Below are 21,889 nucleotides of genomic sequence, written 5' to 3' on the forward strand. Positions count from 1 at the left end.
CACAATATATATCAATGACTTGGATGAGGGAACCAAATGTAATATTTCTAAGTTTGCTGACAACACGAAGCTAGGTGGGATTGTGAGTTGTGAAGAGGTTGCAAAGAGGCTTCAAGGCGATTTAGACAAGTTAAGTGAGTGGGCAAATACATGGCAGGTGCAGTATAAGGTGGATAAATGTGAAGTTATCCACTTCGGTAGGAAAAACAGAAAGGCAGAGTATTATTTAAATGGTGATAGATTGGGAAATGTTGATGTACAGAGGGACCTGGGTGTTCTTGTACACCAGTCACTGAAAGCAAACATGCAGGTGCAGCAAGCAGTTAGGAAGGCAAATGGCATGTTGGCCTTCATTGCAAGAGGATTTGAGTACAGGAGCAAGGATGTCTTACTACAGTTGTACAGGGCCTTGGTGAGACCACACCTGGAGTACTGTGTGCAGTTTTGGTCTCCTTACCTAAGAAAGGATATACTTGCCATAGAGGGAGTGCAGCGAAGGTTCACCAGACTGATTCCTGGGATGGCAGGACTGTCGTATGAGGAGAGATTGAGTCGACTAGGCCTGTATTCACTGGCATTTAGAAGAATGAGAGGGGATCTCATTGAAACGTATAAAATCCTGACAGGGCCAGACAGACTGGATGCAGGGAGGATGTTTCCCCTGGCTGGGGGTTCTAGAACAAGGGGTCACAGTCTCAGGATAAGGGGTTGGACATTTAGGACTGAGATGAGGAGAAATTTCTTCACTCAGGGTGGTGAACCTATGGAATTCTCTACCACAGAAGGCTGTGGAGGCCAAATCACTGAATATATTTAAGAAGGAGATAGATAGATTTCTAGACACAAAAGGCATCAGGGGGTATGGGGAGAGAGCAGGAATATGGTATTGAGATAGAGGATCAGCCATGATCATATTGAATGGCGGAGCAGGCTCGAAGGGCCGAATGGCCTACTCCTGCTCCTACTTTTCTATGTTCTATGTTTCTAAGACGAGGATGCAGTGCAGGAAGAAGTTTAATGACCACACACGAGTGGTCAAGGTCAGTGAATTTATCTTCAATTGCCACATCCCACAAACAGCACCATTAGCCTCACACACTGCTCAATTCACCACACCCCATCTAGCAACAATCTCTATCAATCACGATTCATACCTCACATTCACGTGCTCCATCTCACCCTTACACACTTACCACTGCTGTAAGCCTGACATTCACATCTCACAGCATGACAGGCACATCACCCAAACACATTACACCACACTCACTGACACACTTCCCTTTCTCTTGCAGGAAAAGGTGACGCATAACTAGCGCCAGCAGAACCTAACCGGCGGGGGACAGGCTTGCCTGCATCACCTCACCCCATGGAAGAGACGGTGCTGGCCATTCTTGGGAGGGGCATGGCTGAGCCCGTGGCCAGCAGCGGCACTGAAAAAGTACAAGATGCCGGTATCCTCATACGTTAACCTCCTTCTCACATCCCACTTCCCCATATCCCATAATCTTTTCTGATTTACAATCTGCACATGGTGCAAGCACGCACCTCTTACTTTCCTCCCTCCCCTCACCACAACCCTCACCACAACCCTACGCTTGTGCCTTTCTCATTTCAGAAAACCAAGAAATCCAACCTGCCCTGCCAGTGTTTGAAGAAGAAGGGGGAGAGGAGAGTGATGAAGAAGGAGAAACACCGTCACTCGATCTGACACTCGCCACCACCTCAGATACTGGCACTGTGCGGAGTTTAGAGGGTAGCTTAGAGGCGGGATCTGCATGTGGTGGGTCACAAGTGGGCTGCAGCCAGGGCAGGGGGAAAGTGTAGCGCACGTGCCAGCTCCCTGGAGGGAAAGGTTGCACATGAGTTCTGCTCCAGTAGACTCAGATGAGGACTTCAATGGAGCGGTCTACAGAAGAACGCTGATGGGTATGCACAACAAATGCTTGGTGCATTGGCAGGCTTGCCAGAAAGCTTGAGTGCAATGTCAAGAAGCATAGAGGAATCCGGCACCAACCTTGTACAGGGCTTTGCACAGAGCTTGAAGCCCATCCTTTCCAGCATGGAAGGGGTGGGCAGATCCATTGGCGCACTTGTGGACCCAACCATCCTGCAGCATCTAATGGTTGATGTCTCAGCTTCCATTGCAGCACAAGCACAAGCCACCCAACATCTGAGTGCTGCAGTGAAAGCTCAGACTGAAGTCATGCAAGCTCAGAGTTCTCACATGCAGGCTCATCTTACTGCCACGTAAGCTCAGACTGCTGCCATCGTGGCTAGGTTTACCACTGTGGAAAGGGGCTTGCGGGGTGTCACGTCAGTCCAACAATCTGTCCTCCAACAGATGGCTAGGAATGCTGCGGCGCCACCCTGGGGGAGTGGCAGTGACTCCTTGGAAGATGACCTTGCTGTCCTCTCTCAGGATGTCAGCATTCGTGCTCTCATCACTGCCACTCCACCAGTGCCCTTGCTGTTGCCTGTCAGCCAGCCAGCCCAGACTATTGCCGCCCATGCTGAGATGGTGCAGTCCAAAGCTGGGCCTTCTAGGCCCAGAGGTGCTCAAGGTCATCCTGCAAGGTCATCTGCTGTCTCCCCCACTGAAAGTCAGCAGCCTTCCACCAGCCATGCTACAGCCACTGGGGGAGCACATTGTAGGAGCACGAGGACAGGTAAAGGCACACTGAAGACAGGCACTAAGGGAATGCACAAGGGTGATTAGTTGACTTTGTTATTGATGTGCCTCAATAATTCCGAGACTCAAAGTTAGCAGAACAAAAACAAGGCTTTTATTAACTTAGAAAGTAACACGTAAGAGAGAGAGATGTCTTCCTTCTGGAGACTGAGGCCAGACTGAAGCTAGCTTACAAACGGGGCCAGGTATGGGCGGAGCCCTACACACAGCACATTCCAGTATACAATACAGCACATTCCAGTACACAATACAATGAGGTCTGGGGGAAGGGAAATGACACTGAAACCGACCTCAGTCACAGGCAGTGGTGAATGGAATATTTCATCACAGTTATGTTATATTGAATGGATTGATGGATAAAGTTGGATTGGAATGTTTCTTTTATGGTGGGTTTAATTTCAGCATTGTGGCCAAGAGGATGCTGTGATGGACAGTAACAGGGGGAAGGGAAGGTGTGGAACTATTGTTGATTGGGGAATTGGGGTTGCTTTCATTTGTACTGCAGTCGGATGAGTCCATCACTGACTGCCCAGGCAGAAAGGGGCTGTCAGGGTTTCCTCCTCCCTTCTGTTTCCTCCTCTTCCGCTTCCTCCTCTTCTGCTTCCTCCTCCTCTGCTTCCTCCTTCTCTTCCTCCTCCTCCTCCTCCTCCTCTTCCGCTTCCTCCTCCTCTGCTTCCTCCTTCTCTTCCTCCTCCTCCTCCTCCTCCTCCTCCTCCTCTTCCGCTTCCTCCTCCTCTTCTTCCTCCTCATCCTCAGCTTGTCACGGTATACCTGGTGGCGAGGGCTGGGCCCTTATGATGACGAGACTGAGGAGCATGCAGCAGACCACGACGAATCTTGAGACACACTCTGGTGAGTACCGCAGGGCTCCTCCAGAGCGGTCCAGGCAGCGAAAGCATTGTTTAAGGATGCCAATGGTCTGCTCCATCAGATTCCATGTGGCAGCATAGCTCTCATTGTACGCATGTTGCCCACATATGGTTGGGCTGCAGAGCAGAGCCATGAGCCAGGTGGTCAGTGGATAGACTTGTCACGAAGTAGCCACCCTGTGGTTTGCTTTGGTGGCTCAAAGACTGAGGGAACAGCAGACTGGCACAGAATGAAAGCATCATGACTGCTACCAGAATACTGAGCATTCATTATCATGATGTGTTGAGCATGGTCGCACACCAACTGCACATTCAGCGTGTGATAAACTTTTTGGTTGCGGTGCATCACAGCATTTAGATGCGATGCCTCTTGCCACTTGCATGCAGTAGATGGTGCCCTGTATCATGGGGAAGCCCACTATCCTGGCAAAGCCACACACACGCTCCGCCTGCTTCTCTCTGATCAGAGAGAAGACAATCAAGTCCCCTCTCCTGGCATAAAGAGCATCTGTCACCTCTGTTATGCAGCAGTGGACGGCAAACGGGGAGATGTTATAGATGTCACCTGCTCCAGCCTGGAAGGATCCCGCCATGAAGAAATTCAGGGTCACGGTCTCCTTCACAGCCGCTGGTGCTGTCCTTGCCCTGGTGTGAGACTGAAGGTCTGGTTGCAAGAGGTGGCAGAGTTCTGTGAGCACTTCTTTCATAAAGCACAGATGCCTCACACACTGCTCCTGGCTCAGGTTGAGGTAAGAGATTTGCTCTTGGAAGACCCTAGGTGGGTAAGACCTCCTGCTGAGAGCCCTTCTCCCCCTCCTCCTCCTCCCTCTGTGAGCAGCTTGTATTCTTTGCTACCTCTGCTCCATCTCCCTGTCATGCTGCAAGCCAAGGGAGATGACAACTACAGCACCCATGACTGGGAGCAAATGGTCTGACCAGAATGCTGAAGTCAGAAGCAAGGCCTTCTCCACTTGCATCACTATGCACTGTCACCTCACCAACTTTAAACAACTCCGGAAAGCTCCAAACACTTCCACAAACTTACACAGAGCCAGTACAAATTCAACAGCAAATTACCTGAGAGTGGTTGATGATCCCTTTAAATATCACTGGTAGGGGGTCTTCGCAGCTGCTGAATGCATGTTCAGCTGTGCAAGGTTAACACAGGGAGTTACAGATGAAAATGGCAGCGTTGGTGTCAAATCAACGTGCGCGATCTGCTTACTCTACATACTTCTTGCGCACGCTCCCAGCGCTGACCCTAATGCCTCACAAGATGGCATCCGGCATGGCGCACACCAGAATTGTGCATGCAGGGCCCGGACACCATTTTTGACCCAAAACGGCACCCATAACAACCAAACAATGGGCACTACGCTATCGAAATTTTAGCCCGCACTGCAAACTATTTGAATCAAACTTTCAAACAGAATCCTTCATTCAAGGATCCAAACCTAGACTTCCTAAAAATGATTTTCCAAGCTGACACTGTATGCATTTTGTTGGACTTCTGGTGGGTAACTCCTTAAAAAAATCTTTCTTAAATATTGAATATAATTATATAATTGTATCTTGTTTTTGCCACCTCAGAATATTGAATAGAAAAGTGTCAGTAGTGTTGGTGTAGAAAGTAGAGGCCTGTTCCTTTCTCCCTTCCTCTTGCATGTCAATAATGTAACTGATATTTAATTACACTTGGGATCCAGAATGTTACTACCATTATAGTCCATATCCAACATGGTACCACATTTCCAACCTTCCACTCGCAGTCTCCATTTCACCAATGTACTTGGTTTAAAAGGTAGTATTCATCCTTAATGTATGGAAAATTAGCTTCTAGAAGTAAATTTAAATGCTATTACATGAGTTGTGCGCACAGCAGTTCCCATGGCTCTGTGCAGATCCTCCACGATTGTGACATCACATCACTGGGCTGGGAATCTGTGAACTCATACATTTAAATCTGTCCAAATACAGGAGTGGGTAACACAGAGGTCCAGTTACTGGGTAAATGTGGGCCAGCACAATCCATCAATTATTTGGAAAATTAATCCCAAATTAATAAATTAAATTTATGTAAACTTCCTTTCATTTAATTTAATGTGAAAAATAGGGGAAATGCATTCTAATCAGAGAAACATATTGGTGCATACTCGATTCCACTTTCATACTTGCCAACTGTCTGCTTTTTACACAGACGTTCATTTTTGAGCCACATTCATGCTGCTCGCACTGGGGCCAAAATATCCACTTATTTTTGTACAGCCTAAATTGCCCCATAAATCACTGTGAGTCATCCCTACTGTACATGTGCGATATAGCATACATACAGAAGAGGTGACTCATGATGTATTGTTGGGCAAGTTCTGCCAGCTGCTCCCAGGAAATAGCATGAATGAGGCTCAAAGACTGGCAGGTATGAAGAGTTGTATGTTAGATTTGTTGTAAACAAGTTTCTAATAGACGTTGGGTACTTAAATTCTAGTTTGAAAATGCTTCAATACCATCCCTATTTAATGTTGAATTTAGTGACAGAAACTAGTTCCTGGATATCGTTCAAGCGGTCTTATCCCTTAATAACTGGCTTGATTGCTCATCTACTTTTTAATCCTTAACACTATAGTATTTACTAATTATATAGTGGGTGGATATTGCAATTTCCCTCACTACTCAATTATAGTACCTAATGTAATGTTGCAAACATCCACAGACAGGAGACTCAAAGTAAATGAGAACTTTATTCAAAAAACAAAGAGCTAATGTGAATAAAGACCCCTTTCTCCCCTCTTCCAAGTTAAACATAAGCATGGTTCCAGAATAAGGGCTCTATAAATTCAGCCTGTGAATAAAATCATGTATATTTGCGAACCGTATGGTTTTCACAAGGATTCTCAATGTTTCTAGCCTACATTCATGTTGTTTACACTAGCTGCTGGAAATCAGCTGAAAATGGTTGGCATATATATATAAGATGAATCCATGCCGGCAACTCCATCCCCTTTAAATGCCATTTAAATTAAATAAAAGCAAGGGCTGCTGCAAATTACCAGTCATCAAACCCATTCAAAAGTGACCCCACCAATACCTGAAGTTCTGTTGCTTTACATAATCACAAGGTTGAGCCATACATGGGCAGCAGTTTGCAGTACATTCTGGGAGTTGTAATCAGCTCTGCCAGTTTTCATACTAACAATCACGGGCATGGCCAATGGTGGCTAATGCACTGGGCAGGTGCAGAGAGTTCCCACATCCAGAATACAGAGGTGGCAATCAGGGCCATTAGTGCTGAAGTTGTGGCGTGAAGCTTGTCCAGTAAATTAGTCCAGTAAAGTAGGAGTGGAGCCCAGTAGACTAATTTGTGTCACCGAATGCTAACATGCCGACTGGGCCCAAAAACCTTGTCAGTATCAAATGGTTAGCATGTTTGCTTCTACCGTATATGGAGGATATGGAATGAATATTTCCTGAGGAGAAAGCAGTTTAAAAAAGTCCCATTCAAAAAACTGAACACTCAAATGCTTCTTCTGCTCTTTCTGCACGCCACATCAAATTAACTACCTTATTCAACCAGATATGGTAATTGTAATTTAAGTTAGCTCATGTTTATTTTATACATTCAGTTTAGATCCTATTCTGAAGTAGATCACCCAATCCACCCAATCGCTGGTTGGTACAGAGCAGCACACTTCAACGACTTTCTTTAATAACTTCTAGCAATTTTCACCAACCCTACCCTTTTAATTTTCTTCCAAGCAACCTTCCATCTTCTTCAATGACAATACAAGGAAGGAGACTGTCGGGCATTCCTGGAAATTTCAATCCCAAGACCTGTGATAAGTGTGAAATCCAACAACGCTGGCTACAACTCCCAGAATGCACTGTAAACCACTGCACATATTTGGCTCAGCCGGTGGGGGGGCGGGGGGGTTATATAAAGTATCATAAGTGAAAATATTACTAGTTGAGGTATCATTGGGGTCACTGATGTGTGGATTTGATTGTTGGTAACTTGAAGCCAGCCCTTCGATAGTTTCTGACTGCAGCTAAAGGTTTGTAAATGCTTTTATTTAATTCAAATAATATTTAAAGGTATCAGAGTTCCAGGTCCAGATACATCTTGTACATACATGCCAATTATTTTCAGCTTATTTCCATACATCAGAAAGATTGGGGTTAAGGAAGAGTCTGTTAATGTAAGTATGGATTGTTGGCAATCATCAATAAAATTGATGGAATATTTGGTATGGCTGCAGTTTAGTTGACATGTTTATATCCCACTGCACTCCCATTATAACTACTTTTTATACATCATATTGTGAGGCCATTAGGTTTCAGCTTTCGCAGAGAAACAAACTGAATTGTTTGTGGAATGTGATCCAAACACTAATAAAATCCTGAATTCCAATGTAATAAAAAGGATTTTGATTTATTTTATTAGTTGTGAAGTGCATTGGGATGTCCTGAGGTTGTGAAAGGTGCTGTATAAATGCAAGTTCATTCTTTTGTTTCTTATTTAATTGCCTTGAAGCAGTGGCCTTAATCCTAGGCCTTTATTGAGGGTTGTTTTCTGTCATACATTGTTTTTTGAGTCGTCAGCTTTTTTGAAGCTGTCAGCATTTATGAGTTTTGTAGGTTGTCATGTAAAAAAGAACTTGAATTTATATAGCTCCTTGCATGACCTCGTGACGTCCCAAAGCGCTTTACAGACAATAAAGTACTAATGAAGTGTAGTCACTATATGCTGTTTTCAAGGTACGGCGTATGGACTTTCATCCATATAAAAACGATCAGTATTTTGAAATTGACAGTCTGGGTTATATAGATATTAATAGCATTACTTGATATTATTTTCAAAGGAGATGGGGGAAGGGACTTAAGTGTTCCCTAAAGTAGCTTCACAGCGATTGAATTACTTTTGAAGCGTAGTCACTATTATATTTTGTAGGCAAATGCTGCAGCCAATTTGCACACATTAAGCATTGAGATGAATGATAACTTGTTTTCACAGATCACAGAATCACAGAAACCTCACAGTACAGATAGAGGCCATTTCGGCCCATCGAGCCTGCACCGACACATATCCCACCCGATCCCCGTAACCCCTACACCAACACATATCCCACCCTATCCCCGTAACCCCATGTATTTAATCCCCCTAATATTAAGGGTCAATTTTTATCATGGCCAATCAACCTAACCCCGCACATCTTTGGACTGTGGGAGGAAACCGGAGCACCCGGAGAAAACCCACGCAAACGGCGATGTTGATTATAGGATGAATATTGCTTGGACATCAGGAGAATTTCCCTGATCCTCACATAGTGCCTTGGGATCTTTTACATCCAAAGGAGAGGTCAGATCATGCATCAGTTTAACATCTTTCAAAAATCAGCACTCCCAGAGTACAGCACTGAAGCATCAGCACAGACATAGGGGGTGTATTTCCTTGGGGTTTCTCCCACTTTCCTGCTGTAACTTCAGCAGAAACCCCGTTTGCACTCATAAATCTGGAATTCTCTCCCCCAAAAGCTGTGGATGCTGGGGCAATTGAAATGTTCAAGATGGAGATTGACAGCATTTTATTAAGTAAGGGTATTAAGGGAAATGGATGATTTTGAGGTACATGATCTAATTGAATGGCAGACCAGGCTAGAGGGGCTTAATGGCCTACTCCTGTTCTCATATATTTTCTACTAAATTTCTGTTGAAGTTATGTGCTCAAGTCATGGAGTGGGGCTTGAGCCTATCATCTTCTGACTGACAGATGAGAGTACTACCAACTGGGCCAAGGTAGTGGAGGAGTCACGCACAGAATAAGCATATATGGACGATGGGTGGAGTGGGCTTGATGGCCTTTCCTTGACTTGGAATTTAAGTTTGCTAGTGGCGGCCAAAGCACGGGAATACAATGGGAGCTGTGTTTGTATATCTGACGGACTCCTCGGGTGAGGAGGCGGCTGCTCGATTTTACAGCGCAGGCCTGTCGCCATGGTTACTCTCACTTCCGGTATTCTGAGAGCCAGGAGACGTCAGCAGGAGTGGGGCAGCGAGGCCGCGAGCCGGAGACCGAGATGGAGGTGCCGGGCCGGCCTGGTCTGTCTGCTCTCAGTGGTTTATCTGATTGCGGTGAGAGGGACGCGGCCGGAGCGCCGAGCGGGGAGACTATGGAGGTGAGTGGACGGTTCCGAGCTGTCAGCCGGTGTCACTGGGCCTCGACAGCCAGACCGACTCTGCATTACCTGTGTGAAATGGAAGCAGGTTGGCGAGCCTGGGGTGAAATGGGCGAGGGCAGTGATGATTCATGTGGTTATTTATACTTAAATTACCAGCCACTAATGGCTTTGGGTGAGAAGTTGAAAAGCTAAACGGATCACTCGTCAATACAGCTGGTGCTGCGGCAAAACCTCCCAGATGAACTTCTTCATTATCGCCATTAAATCTAGTGTAACACTGTACATTTCAAACTGTAAAACTCATCATTAGCTAATGTTTCATTTGGAATGGTTATTAGTTGTACCGACTCCAGGCAGGAAATCCTGGAGGATAGGATGCAAGCTATCAGATGCCGCATTCACAGTTATTTGAGATCAACAGTGGAGCAGTATAATTAATGAGATGGCGTCACTACCTTGGACGGTACCAGGTAGTTTCTGCTGGTGTTCCTGAAGGTAGCTCTACCTCTGGCAACAAATTAAATGTTTCCTCCAGAGGCTGAAGCTATCTTTTCTGACCTATGGACTAAGCATTCAGCACAGGCCTACAGTTCAGACTGCAGTGCTGTTTTTCACTTCCTGATCAGTTCATATTTCCTGAACTATTCAACAGTCTCAAACTTTAAAAATCGCTGCATCTAACAGGTTACATATGAACAATTTTTCTTTGGTGCTGTGGAACCTGCCCCTGCAATATAAAAACACTGGATTTCACAGAACTGGGAGCCTAATGTAATTCTCTGCAGTATAAATCAAACACTAATGGTACACTATTGATATAGAGCTTGCTGTGATCTGATCTACACTTCTCCATTTACATTATAGAAGAAAGAGGTAACTTGCATTTACATGGTGCCTTATCCTCAGGATACCCCCAAAGCATCACAGCTAATTAATTAACTCTGAAGTGTCGTCTATAATGTAAGCAAATGCAGCCACCAGTTTGGTGTTGCTTGAGGAAAGAATGTTGTCATGACACTGGGAGAACTTCCCTGCTCCTCTTCAAACAATGCTATGGGAATTTGTACTTCATCTGGAATGGCAGGTGGGGCCTCAGTTTAACATCACATCTGAAAGATGACACCTCTGACAATGCCGCACTCCCTTAGGTACTGCACTCAAGTGCCAGCCTAGATTATGTGGTCAAGTCTTGGAATGGGGCTTGAACTCATGATCTTTTGACTCTGCTGAGAGCGTTACCAACTGAGCCAAGCTGTCAATAGTAGTGAAAACACTTCTGCAATATGACCTGGTTCCCTGTGTTTTGAATCTATCCCATTTATTAAAAAAGTCACATGTATGATGTTGGGACAGCAATGTCAAAATCAAGTGGTAACAGTCTCACCCAATTCCTTTTCTGCCACCATCAGCACGTTCCCTCAAGAAGCCAGGCAATGTTTATTGCCTCTGCAGGTATGTACGCCACCTCATTTATATTACAGTCGTACCTCTGGAGGGAACATGATAATACACAGTAAATGAGGTAATAGATGTTAATGTATATGTCTAAGTGAGCTGCTGTGTAGTACTGTCTTGTATTCAAGTAAATAAACAGAGTTATGACAGTATCAATGATGGAAAAGTCAGTCAATTATTGTTTTGGCTAAGTGTAAAAACATTGGAATTTCTCTCGATATAAAATATCTTAATTGCTGTAACACCGCTCATTATAACATTTTGTTAACTAACAACATCTGATGTAACCTATAAAGTTTCTGCATTAAGCAGACAGGCTAACTAGAATGGCCTGTTAATGACATACTTCTCACTAAAACACTAAAGCATGTCTTTGAAAGACTGCATTATGTAAAGGAGTGTGCTGTACAGTACTTTTTTTGTCACTGTAATGCCAAAGTACATTTTGGAGCTGTCTAACCAACCTCAGGATTTAGTGTAAGGATTAATAAGTAGATTTTTGTTTCAGATGAATGCACAAAGTGCTGTACTTGTGTCCTAGCAGAAGTTTGCAAAGGGCATACTACAAAAATGGCATTCAGGTGTTTTTACTGCTTCAATAAAACAAAATATTAAAAACAATATTGAAGAGAAAAATGTTGCCACAGCAACTACCTTTTAAATTTATTCTGCCAGAGTTCAGCCGTATAAATGTATTCATGTACCAGCTGTATGTAGGAGGAATCAGGAATTTACTCTTACTGCTTTTCTACAGGCTTTCAGATCTCAAAGTAGTGCAAATAACAATCTCTGCTGTTTATTCAGACTGGATTTTAAATTTGCTGTGCTATGGAGTGGACATGCTGCAAAAAGATCCCCTTGTTGAACATAGGACTTTTAAAAAATGTCTGATATACACAGAAACCCACCATCCATCTTAGGAATTTCCAAACCAAACCACTGAAAAATCCACACAAGTAGGAATTCAGTTTGTCTGATCTGTAAGTGCACACTCTCCCTGTAGGATCTTCATTTACCTAAGTCAGAGCTTTTAGGCACAGAAAAGAACATTTAAGCCAAGGCTTAAGGGGATCCCAGATGTGCATAGGGGTACTGCTGGAGTTTAATCGCCTAACACTGGGCTGCATAGAGTACTGGTAAGCTTACCATTGCTTGTCTTGGGATGCTTTACTCCGTTAAACGTGCTATATAAATGTACGTTGTCAAGCTATGAACTCCCTACCCATTGGTATATTGGCTTGCACAGTACTTGAAGCTCAATGGGAAGAATCTCATTCCCAGTGCCTGGTCTGCCCATCAAGGTTCCATCAATGAACAAGGCTGGTTGGTGAATTATTAACAATGCATTAGTGTACTGTGGAACTGTCTGCGTCTAGTACTGGATTATAGGGTATGCCACAGAGGATTGACAGTTAAAATTTTCCATTGCTTAGCAAGCCATCTTGGAGCCAACTCGACCTCAATGAGATTCTGCTTAAATCGTTTCCCCTTCTTCCACCACACCACGCCCCCACCTCTGTCCCATCCCCTTCCCCGCCACATAAGGATAGATATTGTTGATAATTAGATGATTAGCAAGCATATGTTTGAGCCCTTGATTGATGGCCTGTGGTTACCAGGAGCTCATCGTGAGTGGTGTGAAATGTGTGAGTGCCCTGCCATACTTTTCTGGCCACAGTATGAACACGCACCATATACCCCATCAAACTATGATCCCGCTAGTTGAAGGTGCAACTGTTTGCTTCTCTGCAGGGTAGGCACCAAACCCTGGATATGTGACCGTGTTCACATTCTGTTCTCCCAAGCCTCATTGTAGAACTTCACAGAGGTGTTCTGTAAGTAGGGTTATTGGGAAGGGGGAGAAGAGAAACTAAGTTAATGCCATATATTTATGGGGGGGGGACTAAGCAGTTAATATTTATTTAAAAGCAACTATTTATAATTTCTGCCACTAGTTCCTGCACTATAGTTTCCCATACCTTAACTGGAACGCAGGAGAAATCTGAATTTTTTTATGCCAAATGACAGGACATGGAGCTAACTCTATAGGATAAGCTGTGATCCAACAGGTTAAACTCTGTTTTTAAGCATTTTGAACCATTACAGGGGAAAATTTCTCATGTTCCAATTTCCTTCGATGCAAATAACTTAATCACAAATGTGCACACGCACATTTGGCCACATACTGCATTTACTATGTCCTACCTTTTCAAATGTAATTGCCAAAATGATGTTGCTTGCATTCTTGTTAAATTAACTCCCCCACTATTGTTTAAGTTGAGCAGAACTGCAGTTCTGCCAACTGAATTTGATAATGAAGTGTAAAATTATTATTGAAGTTTGCAGAGTGTGAAGCATGATAGGGACTCTGATCACTGGACAGAAATTAGAGTCTGTAACCATTTTTAAATAGCATTTGTTTTTATAGTTAGAAAATTACATTATGGCAAATAAGAATAAGAAATTTGATTTTAATGCTGAATTTGAACTGTAGTTATAGGATTTCCCAATTATCCAGTACAGATGCAAAAATATTGTGTTGGTGGCAATACTGATCTCGTTGTGGTTATCGTGAGCATTGGCACCATGTTGCAACACTGCAACCAACTTCATAAGTTGTTGTAAAGCTTCTGTTTCTGTTGTTTAACAGGAGAATAGTCAGGATGGCGTGGCTTCACCAGCAACCCCTGGAACAGGAAAATCTAAGGTTTGAAGGAAAAAATCTTCTGGACTTTTCTTAAACATTAACTACACAATTTCTCAGCTTGTTTTAAAAGTACATCTAAATATTAATTCCTTGTGAATTAACATTGGAATATGTTCATACTAATTCACGTTCTACTGTATTTACAGCTGGACACTCTATCAAAGGAAGACCTTATAAAATTCACAAAGAAACAGGTTGTTCTTTTACAGAAGACAAAGTCAAAATGCACCGGTAATGTGTATAGTAGTTCTCCATGTTGAAAAGAGAATCCACTATCGACTTTTAAATAATTATATGCATTATTTTCTGTGCTCGCTGAAATAGTGTATACTGATCCAGTGTACGGTATTGGAAGGATTACTGCACCCAACTGCATGAGAGGGGATCTCATTGAAACTTATAAAATTCTAACAGGATTAGACAGACTAGATGCAGGAAGGATGTTCCAGATGGCTGGGGAGTCCAGAACCAGGGGTCACAGTCTAAGGATAAGGGGTAAGCCATTTAGGACAAAGATGAGGAGGAATTTCTTCACCCAGAGAGTGGAATTCTCTACCACAGAAGGCAGTGGAGGCCAATTCATTAAATATATTCAAGAAGGAGTTAGATATATTTCTTAAGGCTAAAGGGATATGGGGAGAAGGCAGGGACAAGGTACTGAATTTGGATGATCAGCCATGATCTCATTGAATGGCGGAGCAGACTCGAGGGGCCGAATGGCCTACCCCTGCTCCTATCTTCTATGTTTCTATGAAGGAGCTGAGAATTAACATAATTGATTTTGGGTACTCTTGTTCCTCTTGATTGTACAGTTTAGTTCTAATTAAGGAACTGACCACTTAATTCTGCTAGTCCCACCTCACGCCATTCTAACTCTACATCACCTGGCATGGTGGATGTAGTAATAAGTTCAATAACATCTGTACTACAAGCTGCCTGGATAATGTACTCAGGTTGCATATGGGTAGGAGCATGAAGTCTGATCAGTCTACCCAAATGCAAAATGACAACCTTGATGGGGTAATGAATGTTCCTCTTGGAAACTTTGACCCTTTCTTTAGTTTAGTTTGCAGAGAATGACATTCATGCATTGGCTCCTTGCACTTCCATTACTAAAACTGGCTACCTAATTCCAAAACATTGGTCTGTGACTCTACTGTCAGGATAAGGATACATGAGGCAGAGTCAGTGAAATGGCAAGTTCCAGAGTTTAGGCGTGTTGTAAGGCTAGAAGACACGACAGAGATAGAGAGGGGCTAAACCAGGAAGGGATTTAAACATGAGGCTGAGAATTTAAAATTTGAGGCACTGCAGGACCAGGAGCCAATGTAGGACAGCGAGGATAGGGGTGAAGAGTGAGCAAGCCTTGGTGTGCAATACGAAAAGGATAATAGAGTTTTGGATGAACTGAAGTTCATGGAGGATGGGAGGCCAGTCAGGAGTGGCATGGAATAATCAAGTCTGGCAGTGACAACGGCATGGGTGAGAGTTTCAGCAGCAGATGGTCGAAGACAGTGGCCAGGGAAGTGGATGGAATGGGTGGCAAAGATAGGGAATTTGTGATGGGGCTGAAGATGATGGCTTTGCTCTTCCTATTTTTTTATCTGGAGGAAATTGCGGCTGAGCCAAGACTGGTTGATGGACGAGCAGTCCGGCAACAGAGAGGCAATGGAAGGGTTGAGGGAAATGGTGGAGAAATAGAGCTGGGTGTCATCAGCGTACATGTGGAAGATGACTCGGGTCTTCAGATAATGTTACCAAGGGGAAGCATGTACTTGAGGAAAAGGAGGGGACCAGGGATAGATCCTTGGGGAATTCCAAAGTTATCATATGCCGTATCAGAAATGGTTATCAGCAGCTATGAAAATATGTGCATTTAAACAAGATATGCTATAAACCAGTGTGCATTTAACCAATCCAATAATAATGCATTAACAGCAAAATGCAAAGATTCTGAAAAAGTTTGCAATTAACAAATTTGAACTTAAAGATGCTTTTGAATTTGCCATTACCAGCCAAAACATGCATGACGTACTATTTCCTGACATTTTCTAGTACTTCACTTTTTAAACTCTCTTTCTAAAATTGAGTATACTGTATTTCAGTACTGTTTATCCTATAAATATTTGTTTCTGGTTTAATTTTTTGCTTTGGCAGAATTAGATCTAATCAAGCAAGTTATTTTTGAAAGGTTTTACAATACATATAATGTCATTTCAGTGCTGGAAAAAGAAATTGAACAGCTCAAAACAAAACCAACTATTGGAGCTAATGATGCAGTCATCCAGGTAATACCCATGAAGCAGATTACAGTCATTGTTGTAATTTTATAAATGCTTTTACAGTTAACCCTGCTTACTTGCTCAAGTAAAACTGGCATACCAGCAGGATTTGAATGTACTAGTTTAAATTGCAGAAATGGTTACTTGGGCTCCTTAGCACGAACAAAACTACATCATTTTAATTAGTGTGAGCAGTAATCATCTGTAGAGGAAGTGATTGGTTATTACACAGATCCAGATCCATCCAAAACTGACATTTTTGTTGTCTTTGGGACTTTCTATGCAAAATTGCAGTACTTGAGCAGCAAATCGTTTTGCTTGAAATAAGTAGATGTAAACGTCCTAATCATTTCATGTCATAACTGACTCTTCCTTTTCCTGGCTTCTGGCACTTTACCAGCATCATTTTTCCATCACCTGTGTTTTGTGCCTATTTTCTCTCCTTGTTTCCCCTTCTTTCCTTCAGGCACCCTTGTTGAGATATGGAAGCCCTCCAGTACTTTGCCTGGTTAACCATTCTTATTCTTATTCTTTGGGCCTAGACAGTGACTATCACAGGAGGCTATTCAACTGTGAAGGAATCAAAGCCTGTTCTTATCCAGTGTCCACTCATACAGCAGGGGCCACTGTATAGTGATCAGGAATGGGCACCGTGGCTGATTTTATACCATTGTAGCCCAGAATACGGGACAGTTGTGGTGTCCTACTGCTGCTCTGGTTTTAAATGTGTCAATTATCAATGACAGGAACGGTAGCATAGTGGTTATGTTACTGGGCTAGTAAGCCAGAGGCCTGGACTAATGATCCAGAGACGTGAGTTCAAATCCCACCACGCTGGGGAATTTAAATTCAGCGAATTAAATAAATTTGGAATAAAAAGCTAGTATCAGTAATGGTAACCATGAAACTATCGGATTGTTGTAAAAACCCATCTGGTTCACTAATGTCCTTACCTGGTCTGGCCTATATGTGACTCCAGACCCACAGCAATGTGGTTGACTCTTAACTGCCCTCTGAAATGGCCTAGCAAGCCACTCAGTTGTAACAAACAGCTACGAAACACCATAATAAGAATAAAATCAGACGGACCACCCAGCATCGACCTCGGCACCAACGATGGACACGACAACGGCACACCCAGTCCTCCTCCACCAACATCTTGTGCCAAAATTGGGAGAGCTGTCTCTTCAAGCAACAGCCTGACATTTTCATACTCATGGAGTATACTCATACCTTTCAGCCAATGTCCCAAACTCCTCCATCACCATCCCTGGGTATGTCCTGTCCCACCAGCAGGATAGACCCACCAGGGGTGGTGGGAAGGAGTGACCCTGGGAGTCCTCAACATTGATTCCAGACCCCATGAAGTCTCATGGCTTCAGGTCAAGCATGGGAAACCTCCTGCTGATTTACCCCCTCCTGCTGATTACCACCTACCGCCCTCCCTCAGCTGATGAATCAGCACTCCTCCATGTTAAACACCATGTACTGAGAGTAGAAAGGGCACAGAATGTACTCTGGGTGGGGGACTTCAATGTCCATCACCAAGAGTGGCTCGGGAGCACCACTACTGGCCGAGTCTGGGCCTGCGACTGGTGGTGAGAGAACCAACACAAGGGAAAAACCTACTTGACCTCGTCCTCACTAATCTACCTGTCGCAGATGCATTGGTAGCAGTGACCACCGCACAGTCCTTGTGGAGACGAAGTCCCGTCTTCACACTGAGGACACCCTCCATCGTGTTGTATGGCACTACCACCCTGCTAAATGGGATAGATTCTGAACAGATTTAGCAGCTCAAAACTGGGCATCCATGAGGTGCTGTGGGCCATCAGCAGCAGCAGAATTGTATTCCACTACAATCTGTAACCTCATGGCCCATCCTTCATGACCCATTACCATCAAGCCAGGCGACCAGGTTCAATAAGGAGTGTAGAAGAGCATGCCAGAAGCAGCACCAGGTGTACCTAAAAATGAGGTGCCAACCCGGGGAAGCTGCAACACAGGACTACATGCATGCTAAAAAACGGAAGCAGCATGCTATAGACAGTGCTAAGCGATCCCTGAATCAACGGATCAGATCAAAGCTCTGCAGTCCTACCACATCCAGTCGTGAATGGTGGTGGACCATGAAGCAACTAACGGGAGGAGGAGACTCCAAGAATATTCCCATCCTTAATGACGGTGGAACCCAGCATGTATGCAAAAGACAAGGCTGAAGCGTTTGCAACCATCTTCAGCCAGAAGTGCAAGTGGCTGATCCGTATCGGCCTCCTCCTGAGGTCCCCACCATCACAGAAGCTAGTCTTCAGCCAGTTCAATTCACTCCACATGATATCAAAAAATGGCTGAGCGCACTGGATACAGCAAAGGCTATGGGCCCCGACAACATCCCGGCTGTTGTGCTGAACACTTGTGCTCCAGAACTAGCCACGCCTCTAACCAAGCTGTTCCAGTACAGCTACAACATTGGCATCTATCCGACAATGTGGAAAACTGCCCAGGTATGTTCTGTCCACAAAAAGCAAGACAAATCCAACCTGGCCAATTACCGCCCCATCAGTCTACTCTCAATCATCAACAAAGTGATGGAAGGTGTCATCGACAGTGCTATCAAGCGGCACTTACTCACTAATAATCTGCTCACTGATGCCCAGTTTGGGTTCCGCCAGGACCACTCTGCTCCCGACCTCATTACAGCCTTGGTCCAAACATGGTTAAAGGAGCTGAATTCCAGAGGTGAGGTGAGAGTGACTGCCCTTGACATCAAGGCAACATTTGACCGAGTGTGGCATCAAGGAGCCCTAGTAAAACTGAAGTCACTGGGAATCGGGGTGGGGGGGGGAACCCTCCATTGGCTGGAGTCATACCTAGCACAAAGGAAGATGGTTGTGGTGGTTGGTGGTCAATCATCAGAGCCCCAAGACATCGCTGCAGGGGTTCCTCAGGGCAGCGTCCTAGGTCCAACCATCTTCAGCTGCTTCATCAATGACCTTCCCTCCATCATAAGGTCAAAAATGGCGATGTTCGCTGATGACTGCACAGTGTTCATTGCCTATCGCAACTCCTCAGATAATGAAGTAGTCCATGCCTGCAGACCTGGACAACATTCAGGCTTGAGCTGATAAGTGGTAGGTAACATTCGCGCCACAGAAGTGCCAGGCAATGACTATCTCCAAGAAGCAAGAGTCTAACCGTCGCTCCTTGACGTTCAACGGCATTACCATCGCCGAATCCCCTATCATCAACATCCTGGGGGCCACCAGTGACCAGAAACTTAACTGGACCCATCACATAAATACTGTGGCAACAAGAGCTGGTCAGAGGCTAGGTATTCTGCGGCGAGTGTCTCACCTCCTGACTCCACCTTTCTACCATCTACAAAGCACAAGTAAGGAGTGTGATGGAATACTCTCCACTTGCCTGGATGAGTGCAGCTCCAACAACACTCAAGAAGCTCGACACCATCCAGGACAAAGCAGCCCGCTTGATTGGCACCCCATCCACCACCTTAAACATTCACTCCCTCCACCACTGGCATACCGTGGCTGCAGTGTGTACCATCTACAAGATGCAACTCGCCAAGGTTCCTTCGGCAGCAACTCCCAAACCCGCGACCTGTACCACCTAGATGAACAAGGGCAGCAGGCGCATGGGAACACCACCACCTCGAAGTTCCCCTCCAAGTCACACACCATCCTGACTTAGAAGTATATCGCCGTTCCTTCATCGTCGCTGGGTCAAATTCCTGGAACTCCCTCCCTAACAGCACCTTCAATGCACGGACTGCAGCGGTTCAAGGTGGTGGCTCACCACCACCTTCCCAAGGGCAGTTAGGGATGGGCAATAAATGCTGGCCTTGCCAGCGACGCCCAGATCCCATGAACGAATAAAAAAAAATAAAAAAAAATTCAACCAGACTAAGAACTAGTCCTTCTGGTCTGTATGACTTAGTACCATATCATCTTGTGCATTTACTCAATAAGCCATCAAGGGAGTTGCATTTGAGTTCTCAAAATGGCATCAAAACTCATGCTGTGTACTGTACTGTGCTTTCACCTGCCCAGAGGAACTTGAATAGGCATTAGTGTCATTTGAATAGTATACTGGGTGAAGGACAAGCAAGTGCTCAGATATAGATGGCATGAGAGAAATATTAGTTAATTACATTGTGGGAGAAAATTTGTCCATACTCTGTATCATGGTGTTAGCTGCTCTATAAAGGTATAGAAGGGCTTTGCTTACACTAAGGAGTGTGGGTAAGCAATATCATAGTTGGCTAATGTTAACATTGCTGTTTGTATGCTGCTCAAATACATGTCAGTGTGAATTACGTATATAAGCAGATTTGACTATGTAATGAAATTGAAATAGAATTAATTTTGAGTTAGGGTGTCCATTTATATATTTTGATGAAGACTTCAGGTTATGTCACTATATATGATCTTTATTTACATAGGGATTAGGAAGTCAGAATTTTTTACAACATACAACATGTAACATATTAGTGTAATTTGTACTATTCTGCTTATTTGACCAGGAACTGACAACCAGGCTGGATTCAGTACTTTTGGAAAAAGCAGAAGCTCAACAAAGTACGCTTTCTCTTAGGAAGGAGATTGAAAAAAATAAAGAGGAATTGAAGGTAGTTTATGATTTATGCTATTTTTAAAAAAAAATTAATGGCTGTCTCTGGAATTCCGTCCCTAATCCCCTCCATCTCTCACTCTCGTCCTTTAACGCCCTCCTTAAAACCTATCTCCTTGACCAACCTTTTAATCACCCCTCCTTAATATCAGCAGAAGGATACAGTGCAGGAAACCTTGTCTTGTTATGCCCCTCCCTTTCCACTATCCCCTCTTTCTGTCATTCCCCCTCCCTCTCATGCACTGGCAGTGATTTTATGGCCCAAACCCCCTGTGTATACCTTCAATGCAGACAACTGTATTTGGCCTCTTCTATACAAAAGGCCTGTGCCTGTCACATTGGTGATGTTCCTCCCTTGGCTCCAGACTGGTTCAAAGCTCAACAGCAGCGTGTGTGCTGCAGACTCTTCCATCTAACATGGAGGCACATCAAGGTCAAAATAAACCAGTTTATAATGCGGCTAAGCCAAACACATTGGCCTTGATTTTTACGGGGGCTGTGGTGGAAACGGTGCGCGTGAGCCCAATAGCGGATGACACACCCATAGAGTCCAGTGCAGGGCCCTAGTTAAATGAAATACCCTGGAGTTCCACCCGGCTAGAGTTACTATCTGGCTGGCAGGCCGGAGCGGGAATTTGGCAGCAGGGGGCCGCAGCCAGGGACCCATGAGAATAGTTCATGGTAGTCAGTGGGAGGAGTAGTTCCAGGGCGATCGTTTGTCGGTGATCAATGGGGGAAGCTGAGGGGCTCCCTCGCGATCAGGGATGGGGGGACTCCTTTGCGATCGGGATGGGGGGGGGAATTCCCTGGTGATCAGGAGAGGCCTCAGCTCCTACTCCCATGGTTCTGCTGCATTACTTCCCCTGGCTTGACATTAATATTACGTTGTGGCGCCAGTGATGTCATCGGGCCACAACTTTTGCATCTTTAGTAGGCTCCCACTTGCTTTTAGCGGGAGCCTCGTTGAGGGCCTGAATCACTGCCGTTAATATTATGAGGCTGGGAACGTTGCGAATTGGAGGTGGGATTTTTGATTTTCAAGATTTTAACCCCTCACTTGACCCTTT

At 44.5% G+C, this 21,889-nt stretch overlaps 1 protein-coding gene across 2 annotated transcripts in view; it reads left to right on the plus strand.

Moving 5' to 3' along the window:
• The first annotated feature begins 9,484 nt into the window (after nt 1–9,484).
• The window catches only part of gcc2 (GRIP and coiled-coil domain containing 2), a 92,745-nt gene continuing 80,340 nt past the window's right edge, over nt 9,485–21,889 (plus strand). The window contains exons 1-5 of one of the 2 annotated variants that reach the window (XM_085999010.1): nt 9,485–9,728; nt 13,837–13,893; nt 14,040–14,124; nt 16,114–16,181; nt 20,716–20,820. In XM_085999010.1, the coding sequence (XP_085855136.1) occupies nt 9,630–9,728; nt 13,837–13,893; nt 14,040–14,124; nt 16,114–16,181; nt 20,716–20,820 (414 nt within the window). In that variant the 5' untranslated portion in view covers nt 9,485–9,629. The remainder of the gene's footprint in view (nt 9,729–13,836; nt 13,894–14,039; nt 14,125–16,113; nt 16,182–20,715; nt 20,821–21,889) is intronic. The other variant, XM_085999009.1, reaches the window with a different exon arrangement.

Source organism: Somniosus microcephalus, chromosome 10 (genome assembly GCF_052327205.1).
Source record: "Somniosus microcephalus isolate GS21.2 chromosome 10, FLI_Smic_1.0, whole genome shotgun sequence".
Lineage (NCBI taxonomy): Eukaryota > Metazoa > Chordata > Chondrichthyes > Squaliformes > Somniosidae > Somniosus > Somniosus microcephalus.